The following is an 11,681-nucleotide window of genomic DNA, read 5'->3' as shown; positions in this document are numbered from 1 at the left end:
TATCTGTCAATTTCTTTTAACCGTTCATTTATTTCTGTTAATTTGGCCCATCTGATGATCACATACAATACAATTTTTAGATAATACTGCATCTATATTTTTCGGATCCACTGGCAAGTGGGTGTGATCTTGCATGCGTATACCTTACTCCCATTTGTGACCAGTCCCAAAGTGGATGCGAACTATTGAAATTAGCATTCCTCCAGAGAAATAGCGAAACCAGAATGAGATCAACCCTCTCCATCCGGTACATCAATCATTATTTGCCCTTGATCCCAGAAATCAGGCTGATTCAACAATCAAGTGGGCTACCCAACTGGGAACAGTATAAAATTAAACTAAAACCTCTAAAAGTCGCATGTTATGGCCCACCTGAGTTTTGGAACGATTATTGCATCTTGATGACGCACATCAGATGACCAGATTTGATGGCATATAAACACCATAATGATCCCTTTACAGAACTAATGGTGGTCTACCTAAATTTTGGATTTTCACGTTTTTTCTTAACACATGCCCTCACACCCACACCAACACCACATGAGCACTTGAATCCATGATCTCAGTGTCCAAATACAATTTGTCTGAAAGTTCCATCTGCATGGGTATCGGCTAGGGCTGTCCACGGGCTGGGCCTGGGGTTGCTGTTGGCCCGGATTTTGAACTGTTTCAGGCCAGGCCATTGGGCCGTCCCTATTCAAAATTCTGATTTTACAGGCGAAAGCCCGGCCCATTGACACCACTAACATCCGTTAGAATAAGTGACCTAAAGTGAGGTATGGTACGTTAGAATAGTGTTTTTTTTAATAAATTTTTTAAGAAATAAAATATATTACTGGAGAAACCGAAGGATTGTTTGGTCGAGTGCACCCGCCTCATATACCCCGTACTCGTAGAAATGTCCCATGATAGGCAATGGGTGCCTAAGAACACATATAGATGCTTGAAGTGAAGAGTTTATTAAGGATTCAACTTAGGAACTTGCAATGGCCCTAATGATTCCTTCCTTGGAGCTGTATAATTCTTTCCCGGTATCAACTAAATTACAGATGGTGTACAGTCACCTTTCGATAAAAATAACAATAATACTAATAATAAAAGGAAAAAAGTTTAGTAGTAAACCTCAATGTTTCGAGGAGATAAGCATTACCTGTGGCATATAAGTAATTCAATTAAGACATAAATTATGAACGCCAATTTAGATGTATTGTGAAAGAAAAATGACGCTTATTTTATTATTGGGGCTATTTAAATAATGGCCATTTATTGGATGGTTAGAAATGAAAATCATCCACTGTCATGTTTCCAGAAATAAGTCTCCATGAATCAAAGGTTAAGATTGTTCACCCAATTGGTGAAAGTCCTAACAATGGTTAAAATGAAAATAGTACAACCAAAATTTATGCAACAAACATCCAGGCCAGAATCTTCAACACAATTAATCCTACAATGACTTATGATCAAAGTATCCATTGCCTTAGCTTTTTAATGGATTGTGTATAGATCATCATCTTTGATTTTAGAAGATCATAATGTTAGAGAATTGGCTCTACGAAAATACTTAATCTGGATTGAAATAAATAAGAGAAAATAAAAAAATCTAAACAACCACACAGAACACAATTTTTACATGAAAAACTTTTGCAGAAAAAACCAATATATAAAGAGATGATCAATATAAAAAACATTACAGGGATGGAAAAAATTTACAGTTAAAAAACCCTGACTCTCTCTCCTCGGAAGCTCTCAAAACATCCAAAAACAATTTAAAAAAAATGGTCCTATATGAAGTTTCTTAAGGAACAAGATTCCTTGTTTGGTTTACCTTTTTAATTTTCTGCTAATTAGTTTGTTTAGCAAAGATAATAACTTTCCTTGGGGATTTACATCACTTCTCTTGAGGCACACATTATAGTTATTGGAAGACCTAGGAACAACATGAAATTGGTAAGCTTTAAAAGCTTATTGAGTAGGCTCTCAGATGAGCCTAAGATCACTGAGAGAGAATTTTTAAAATCCTAGTAACATTTTGATTGTATTGAGGGATATTTTATTCATTTTTAATATATTATGAAAAGGATAGTTAGAATTAGAAATAATGGAAGTCTAAGATTATATTAGGATTCCTTCCATTTATGAAATGGGATGTAATTATGTTAAAAAATCTAGAAATAATTGGTTGGTTTTGATTTTGTAAAAGAAAGGTGGAGTTTTCTCCGTAATTCTTAGTGCTGTTTTATTGATGAAGTACGTTTGACGCTACTAAACTACTTACAAATCTCTCGTAACCTGGGGATTTTGTCAATCCATCAATGAGCCACTCACCACATGTCGAAGCCCTTTTATCCAAACAACCTCCATCAATCAAAAGTTAGGATGGTTTTTTCAAGCTGATTTTGGAATGAGAGGATCCATGATGAGATAGACGATGTCGTTTGAGTTACATGTCCAGCACATGTTACCAAGGATTAATATAGCTTTGGACAAAAATTGTTGGTGAAACAGGATTAATAAAGTACATCTCACAAACCAATGACAAATCTACTATAATGATGTGGACAATCACGACGACGATCTACACGCCACGTGTACTTTGCTACTCGTACGCATAAAATAAAAATAAAAACAAAAAACTCAAGAAAACACTGAAACATTTATTGAGAAATGGGTCAAAGAACCCTACAAAAGATAAACTACAATGCCTCAACGGGCTTTAAGGTGACATTCTACAAACGTAGAAACACAACAACATTATTAAAACTGGAAAAGCTCAAAGCAATAAAACACGGAATTGAGGAAGTCGAGCTTGTATTCTCAACCACTTACAAAACATCATCTAACTCACTTTCAACACCAGCAATCCCAGCTAAGGTTAGAGGAGGAATGCTTTGGGGGTTCTTAAACACATTGAAAGGATCGACCACGGTTTTGGCTCGAACCAACCTTTCATAGTTCCCCAGAAAATACTTCTGGCCCCAAGCCCTAGCCAACTCCACAGCAAGAGGACCACTCAAGCCAGGCACCCTCCAGTCTATAACTCCAAGATCAAGATCCAAGTTGTTCACATACACAGCCCTTGGACCCATTGAAACATAGGGTTCCATGAACTTATAAAGCCTTCTAATCCATTCAAGATACTCATCGTTGTTCCCATCATCAACTGCTTGCCAATCTATGAAATACTCAATGGCATAGAGGTTGCCTCTATGTGGGAAAGCAATAGCATCGCTCCTAATCCTATTTACGGCCCCACCATAAGGATCTAATAGGATGGATGATTTGTTTTGCTTTGAAACCATGTCCATAATACTGTTCATGACATCCAATGGGATTGGGACTTTTACATAGTCGTATTTCACCTTGGAGAAGCTTTTTGGGAAGGTTGACCTATTCTTCAAATCATCTACTGTGGGCACATCTGCTGCACCCCAAAGATAGACAACGGATTCAACCCAAGTCATTTCCTTACATTCTTGGGTTGTGAAATTCAATTCAGGGAAGGCCTTGCCTATGTTCTTGAGGGCTTTTGTTCTGGGCCCAAGAAACAATCCCAAAAATGTCTGCCCTATCCCAATGGTGTCATTTCTTGGGACTGCTACAAAACTGAGGAAGAATTCATCCTCTAGTTTTGGTGCAACCATCTGCCATTTGTACCACAAATTGGCAGCTTGACTCACTGTCCCGACTCTCATGGCTCGGCATGCCGTGACAGTTTTGGGTACTGGGAGTAACCGGATCTTCCAAGCGGCGATTACACCCCAACTACCCCCTCCGCCGCCTCGGATCGCCCAAAAGATTTCTTCGCCCATTGCTGCACGGTCCAGTGTACGGCCCGCAGCATCGATCAGTATTGCGTCTACTACGTTGTCTGCACCGAGCCCGTATTTCCTCACGAGGGCGCCATACCCACCACCACTCAAGTGGCCACCACTGCCCACAGTTGGGCAGATGCCGGCTGAGAATCCATACTTCTTACTTGATTTGCCGATTGCATAGTAAATTTGGCCTACTGTCGCACCACCTTCAACCCAAGCAGTCTCACTCTTCAAGTTGACGGTGATCCGGTTGAGGTTCGTCATGTCTATGATCACAAAGGGGGTGTTAGCAGTGGATGACAAGCCCTCGTAACTGTGGCCCCCACATCGGACTCTGATTGTCCATGACCCCTCTCGTGCACAACGGATTGCTGTTGATACTTGGCTTTGATTGGTTGGGAAAATGATAGTAAATGGCTTAGAAACATTGGACCTGGTGAATCTTAGGTTCTTTGTGGATGTATTGAGGAGCTGAGGATAACTAGGGCTGCAGTAGGTGGTAACGTTTGCTACTCCTCCAGAGGATAGACAAGAAAGGAGATCTTGGCTACAAGCGAACTTTAGGAAGGAGAGGAGTAGAAAGAGTGTGAAGTTTCTGTAGATTTCCATGTTGGAAGGATGAGAAGTGGAAGTGGATTTCATGGATGAAACATGGACATTGCTTATATAGAGAAGCTTACGTGCATGAAGGACCTCATTTAAGAAACGTTTGCTAGCATGCATCCCGACGTATTGCAATAGGATACGTCGGCATTTTAGAGCAAGTTCCTTTTCAACAATCTAGACTGTTTATATGATGGGCCTCATAGTGGATGGATGATAAACAAAAGAAAATTCTCAGATTGAAATATATATATATATATATATATATATATATACATATACACACACACACACAAAGGATTGATTATTCGAAGGTTTCGGAAACCGTTTATAGTTAAAGAAAAAGAGTTAAATGGTCAAGGGGTTAAAACTTTCCGATCTAAGTAAGAGTTCCATTTTCGGATATTCTCCATTCAACATGAGAACCATCCATCAGATTAATGGTTTGGAGCATTGAAAGGTGTCGCTAAGGTCTATAGGTATCTATTGCAACACGTCACATTTTGTATTCCAGCAAGCCTCTGAGCCTAGCAATGGCTTCTTGCGAGACCAAGACGTGGCTATACGTGTACGTGTATGTGAGATCCAGGCCGTTTCTCAGGCCATGAAGGAAAGATCAGTCCAGTCCGATCATGACACATGTACATCAACTATGGACGCGGATTGCGTGGTGACCCCAACACCACGTAGCTACGTGTTGTCAGGATCTGTGGGGCCCACCGTGATGTATCCGTGATGTAATTGTTTTATCCACGCCGTTCATCCATTTTTCCATCTCATCTTGGGGCACGAGCCCAAAATTGAAGTAGTGGGGACAATGATGTCCACCATTGAAACCTTCCTATGGCCCACAAGATGTTTATTTGTCATCCAACTTGTTCATAAAGTCCAACAAACCTGGATGAAGGGAAATCAAAAATATCAGCTTGATCCGAAACTTCTGTGTCCACCTAGAAGTTTTCTACGGTGGGAGTTCAATCCCCACTGTTTCCTATATACCATGGTCGCTTTGGATATGCTTCAATTTTGGGCTTATGCCCTAATATGACCTGTCAAAATGGATGGACGGCGTGTATAAAAAACCTACATCACGGTGGGGCCCACGGAGTCTTGACATCACGTAGCTATGTAGCGTTGGTGTCGGAAGCCGATTGCGTCCTACCCCCGCCCAGACAGTAATCCGTCCGGGCAAAGCTCTGTGGGGGCCACCGTGATGTGAACGTCTCATCCACTCCGTTCATACCTATTAACAGATCATTTTAAGGCACGATCCAAAAAACGAAGCAGGTCCAGGTGGACCACACCAAAGGAAGAAGTGGTGATAATGATACCCACCGTTGAAACCTGTCTAAGGGCCACTGATTTTTTTTTTTTTTTTTTTTTTTTTAATACCATCTAACCTATTCATAAGGTCATGTACATCTGGATGAAGTGAAAACACAAATATCACCTTGATCCGAAACTTCTGCAGCTCCCAAGAAGTTTTTAATGGTTTTCCTTCAATACCCACTTTGTGGCCCAATTAATTCTTAGTTCTATCTAATTTTTGGGTTCATAACGTATAATGATCCGTAAATAGGAATGGACGGCGTGGATAAGATGTTCACATCACGGTGGCTACCAAAGAGCTCTGCCCGACGGATTACCGTTCCGCGGGGATACGGCGCAATTCGCTTCCGTTGGGGTCACCCTGCAATTCGCGTCCACCAAATGTGAACCTTGTGTAAATTCTTTTGACCGTTCATTTTTTCCGTCCCATCCCTATTTTTCGACAGTCCCATAAACACGGTTGGGCCGGCCTGATGGTAATCCTGGATCTGATCACCTGGTCACACGTGTCACAGCTCCATCTGTCAGGGAAGGTAGGATTTCAACTTTAGTTAATATATCCAATATTTAGTCAAGACGGAACTTTTATCTGCCCCGTTACAATAACTAAACTTCCTGGCCGTTGACCGTTTATATACGTCTCATAACATGTTTTAGACAAGGCCATGCTAGGCAGTATATGTACACGACATCAAAGGTACCATCGTGACATTTGGATGAGATCGAATCCTTCTAGAACGTGGGGCCCATCATTTATGTCTCCCATTCTGGAAATCAGGGCAGTCCTCCAATCAGGTGCTCCACAATGTTAGAAATGGACTGATGGTATTAAAATAAAAATTACCAAAATCATTTTCATTCGTCTATTTCTTTTGTAAATTGCAGCACCACCTGTTTACCTAGATCATGCAATTTTACCCACCTGATAGAGAGCTTGGATCTCATGCTCGTGTGCCTTGCTAGCTCAATGTGTAGAAGAGAAGCCTCATACGCGCGTGTGGGGTTAGCAGAGCATTGCCATTCATGAGTGACGACATTTTCACCAAACAAATAATTTAGGCTTGTTTGGATCACGAAACCAGGTTTACAAGAAACCCACTTTGGTATGCCACTGAGAAAACGTCAGCAGGCTTTCTAGCGTGAAGCACGTTTTCCGTGTAGCAAGTGATCACCTGGAAAGGTGGAATTACACGGAGCACCGTTGAGTTTTCAGTTCCTATGCGTGTGGCCCAGGTTTACTTACCAAACTGTTGAAAGTGCATGGCCCACTAACAAATGGTTGTACAGAAAGGAAGATCCTAACCTTATGATATTTGCCCCTTTCTTTGATAATATATCAGTTCCCGAAACTTATTTTCCAAAACCTACACAGATTTGTATATTTGTATATTTAACAGAAATGAAAAAAAAAATAATTTGTATATTTAACAGACATGAAAAGACCTTTTAAATAAAGTTTAAATATTTTAGGAATTTAAAAATATATGTTTAACAACTTGAGGTTAAGATTACACCAAGCAAATTAATGTCACTCTCTCTTCTCCAATGGCACAGCTAGGTAGCAATGGGGTAAGTTTGGCAAACAAAAAGCTACTAGGGTGGAACTTTCATGAGATCCATCTTTTCTACCAGGTATGTTTTCTACCCATTGAAACTAAAAATCATAATCACCCAAAACTTAAGCCAAATCATACGAAATAGTTGGGAAAGAATGCCCATCATTAGTTTTGTGTAGGGCCTATCATAGTATTTACATGCCTTCCAATCCATTCTTTTAATATGCCTCCCTGCGGTGAAAGAAATACCCAAGATCAAAATATTTCAAGACTCAGGTTGGTTATGCCACATAAAAAATTTGAAGTTTTAGGTATAATTTAACTGTACAACCTACCTGAGAGTTGAATTAGCATTTATTAAAAAAAAACAAAAACAAATTAAGGCCAAACAAGGTATGCTTTGTCTGATGGATGATATAGGTTTTGTGTATGTTAAGTCATTTGACTCACCTCAATGAAAGAAACCCCATCAAGGTAGAACAAGGTATGCTTTGTCTAATAGATGACGTAAATTTCATGCATGTTAACTCATTTAACCCACGTTGATGAAAGAAACACAAAGGGAGGCAAATTATTGAGATGTGGAGCCACATCTGGGGGCCGCATGACCAGTCGTGGCCCCTGCTTGACCGGTCATGAAGCCCCCACGACCAGTCGTGGACTGACTCGACTTAAAGTCCAGCGAGCATTAATTTTTTGGGTTCCGAGGTGCTCGACCGATCGAGGGGTCCGTTCGACCGGTCATGCAGTCTGCTCGACTAGTCGAGTTTACGCAAATTCGTTTCTGGATTTGATGTGGACTGCGGAAATTTGAGTTGGTTTTCGCAAGGGTGCGAAAGAGAAGTTTCCTAAACTATAAATAGGTGTCTCTAGGGTTTTTCTAGGAGACGAGAAATAATTCTAAGGTGTTGGCAAAGGGTTTTCTCTATATTTCTAAAGGGAGAGGTTAGTATATTGCCTTGTAATCTTCGTTTTTCCTTCTTAGTGGAAGTTTGCATTCGTGGGTTTTTTTTACCCTAGTTTGAAATTTTTCCATGTATATCTTGTCTTGTGGTTTGTTTGGATTGCTTTGATCTGTTTTTAGTTTATATTTCTTCTTGTTTATCGTTTGTGGGTGAGATCGGAGAATGGATCTCAGTTTACTGCGTTGTTGTCGTGCTGCGCAACAACTGGTATAAAAGCTATTGGTTTAGTTCTATTGAGAGCGATGACGGAAGAAGAGAAGACTAGAATTGAAAAGTTTGATGGTTTAAACTTTGCCTTCTAAAAGATGCAGATAGAGAATTATCTGTATCAGAAGGATCTCTATATTCCTCTAGGAGGAAAAGAGAAGAAGCCAGAAAAGATGACAGATGATGAATGGTTTTTATTGGATCGGAAAGCTTTAGGAACGATCCGACTCTCTTTGTCTAAGAGCGTTGCCTTTAATATATCCAAGGTGAAAACTACAAAAGAATTAATGGAAGCCCTAGCAATGATGTATGAAAAATCCTCAGTGTCCAACAAGGTTAATCTTATAAAACAACTATTCAACATGAAAATGTCAGATGGTGGGAGCGTGGCTGAACATCTAAACCAGTTCAATACAGTCACGAGCCTGTTGGAATCCGTTGGCATTATTTTTGAGGTCATGGCGTTATTGATCTTGTCCAGTTTGCTAGCCAGTTGGGATGGTTTGGTGATTGCTGTGAGCAATTCCTTAGGGTCGAAAAAGCTAAAATTTGATGATGTGGCTGGTCTAATTCTCAGCGAAGAATCTAGAAGAAAGACAACAGGAGTTTCAGGGGATTCAGGGAATGCTCTAAACGTTGAAGGAAAAGGAAGATCGCTGAACAAAGGAGACAATAAACACGGACGTTCTAAGTGGTGAAAGAAGTCCAAGGGACCAAAAGACAGACGGGTGTTGGCATTCCGGCAAGAAGAGGCACATGAAATGTGATTGTAGGGCACTTAAGAAATAAGAAGAAAGCTCTCAAGGTGGGAAGGATTCAGTGAATCTATCTGAGGAGAGTGATACAGAGGCATTGATCTTGTCTCTTGATGCGATGAATGAGTCTTGGGTTATAGACTTGGGTGCTTCGTTTCATGCCACTTCGTGTGAGGAAGTTCTTTGTGATTATGTGTCAGGTGACTTCAGAAGAGTCTACCTAGGTGATGATGAACCGTGCAGTATCGTTGGAAAGGGAGAAGTTCATATAAGTCAGAAAGATGGAACGACTTTAATATTGAAGGATGTCAGACATGTACCGAGTTTGAGATGAAACTTGATCTCAGTGGGGCAGTTGGTCGATACCGGTTATGTGACGACATTCACCAGTGATTCCTGGAAGATCACAAAAGGTGCCTTGGTGATATCGCGAGGCAAGAAGGAAGGTACTTTGTACGTGACTAAAGGATCGTATAGTTCACTCGCAGTCGCATCAACTGGAGTGAATTGGCAGTTATGGCATCAGAGGTTGGGACATGAGTAAGAAATGGATGAAAGTGCTATTGTCAAAAGGGAAGCTACTAGGGCTGAAGGCTATTGACTTGGAATTCTGTGAGGACTGCGTGTATGACAAGTAGAAGAGGATAAGTTTCAAGAAGACGGGATGAGCTCCAAAGACGCATCTGTTAGAGCTTGTACACACTGGTGTGTGGGGATTGGCACAAGTATTATCTCTTGGTAGCTCACATTATTTTGTTTCCTTTATTGATGACGCTAGTAGAAAACTATGGGTCTATTTCTTAAAACATAAATCTAATGTATTTGATGTATTTAAGAAGTGAAAAGTTATGATAGAAAATGAGACAGGTAAAATAGTAAAATGTCTCAGATTTGATAATGGGGGAGAGTACTGTGATAAGAGATTTAAAGAGTATTGTGCAGCAAATGGAATTAAACATAAGAAAATGATTCCAATGACACCACAACAGAATGGTGTGGCTGAGCGCATTAACAGGACCATCCTTGAGCACGCCAGGAGCATGATGTTACATGTAGGGTTGCCCAAGACCTTTTGGGCAGATACTGTGAATATTGCTGCATATCTCATCAATAGAAGTCCCTCAGCACCATTGGATGGTGGGTTACCAGAAGAAACGTGGACTAGGAAAGAAACGAACCTTGCACATCTCAGAGTGTTCGGTTGCACTTCATATGTTCACATTGATGTAAAGCACAGAAACAAGCTGGATGCGAAATCCAGGAGGTGCACGTTTATAAGTTATGGGCAGCATGATTTTCGCTATAGGTTTTGGGATGTAGAAAACAAGAAAATCATCAGAAGTAAGGACGTAGTCTTCAATGAAAAAGTGATGCATAAGGACAGTGTGAAGGAAAATAAGGCCGAGAAAAAGAAATTCGTAGAGTTGGAAGAGTTACCGGATACGGGTGTTACAGCGCCACAGGATGATCATGTACATGAGCATTATGAGGCAGAGCTACATACACCAATTGTGAGGAGGTCTACTCAGGAGAGGAGACCCACGGTCCAATACTCACCCTCCTTACATTATCTACTACTGATAGATAATAGTGAACCAGAATGTTTTGAAGAAGCATTACAGTCGGATACACGGGTTAAGTAGGAGCAGGCCATGGATGATGAGATGGATTCTCTTGAATCTAATCTTACATGGGAGCTAGTCACTCTACCCAAGGGTAAGAAAGCTCTTCATAATAAGTGGGTTTACAAATTGAAGGAGGAGCATGATGGTTTAAAACGGTACAAGGCTAGATTAGTTGTGAAAGGGTTTTAACAAAAGACAGGTATCGATTTCAATGAAATATTTTCACTTGTGGTGAAAATGTCTATGATTCGTATAGTCTTGAGTATAGTGGCTACAGAGGACTTACATCTAGAGCAGCTAGATGTTAAGACAACCTTTCTTCATGGGGACCTTGAAGAAGAGATATATATGCATCAGCCGATAGGATACGTGGCACTAGAAATGAGAATAAGGTATGTAGACTGAAAAAGAGTCTATATGGCCCGAAGCAGGCCTCGAGGTAGTGGTACAAGAAGTTCGACAGTTTCATGTCGGGAAATAGTTTTAGGAGATGTCATCTAGACCACTGTTGTTATTTGAAGAAGTTTGATACGTCGTACATCGTCCTTCTTCTGTACATTGATAATATGCTTGTGGCCGGTTCAAGCATGAAGGACATGATCTCAGATCTCAAAAGACAATTGTTTAGAGAATTTGCCATGAAGGATTTAGAAGCTGCAAAATAAATCCTAGGCATTAGTATAAAGTGTGATAGGTAAAATAAGAAATTAGTTTTATCATAGGCAGAGTATATAGCCAAGGTACTTGATTGATTTAATATGGGAGGTACTAAGCCGGTTAGCACTCCATTAGCCAACCACTTCAAGCTACCTAAGGAGTAAGGTGC

The 11,681-nt window shown here is 40.5% G+C and overlaps 1 protein-coding gene across 1 annotated transcript; it reads right to left on the bottom strand.

Annotated features, from left to right (window-relative positions):
- Positions 1–2,634: 2,634 nt before the first annotated feature.
- LOC131258125 (berberine bridge enzyme-like D-1) lies at positions 2,635–4,435 on the bottom strand. Its single transcript, XM_058259219.1, has one exon. It carries the CDS (start codon positions 4,422–4,424, stop codon positions 2,823–2,825), a length of 1,602 nt encoding a protein of 533 aa, XP_058115202.1. The 5' UTR covers positions 4,425–4,435; the 3' UTR covers positions 2,635–2,822.
- Between the last annotated feature and the right edge of the window lie 7,246 nt (positions 4,436–11,681).

The sequence above is a fragment of the Magnolia sinica genome, chromosome 1 (assembly GCF_029962835.1).
Source record: "Magnolia sinica isolate HGM2019 chromosome 1, MsV1, whole genome shotgun sequence".
In the NCBI taxonomy this organism is placed as follows: Eukaryota; Viridiplantae; Streptophyta; class Magnoliopsida; order Magnoliales; family Magnoliaceae; genus Magnolia; species Magnolia sinica.
Note: the sequence above shows the minus strand (reverse complement) of the source record. Positions and strands in the feature narration are given on the sequence as shown.

What these genes read in the sequence shown, in the direction of transcription:
- LOC131258125 (XM_058259219.1), bottom strand. Translation starts at nt 4,424, where the DNA reads ATGGAAATCTACAGAAACTTCACACTCTTTCTACTCCTCTCCTTCCTA.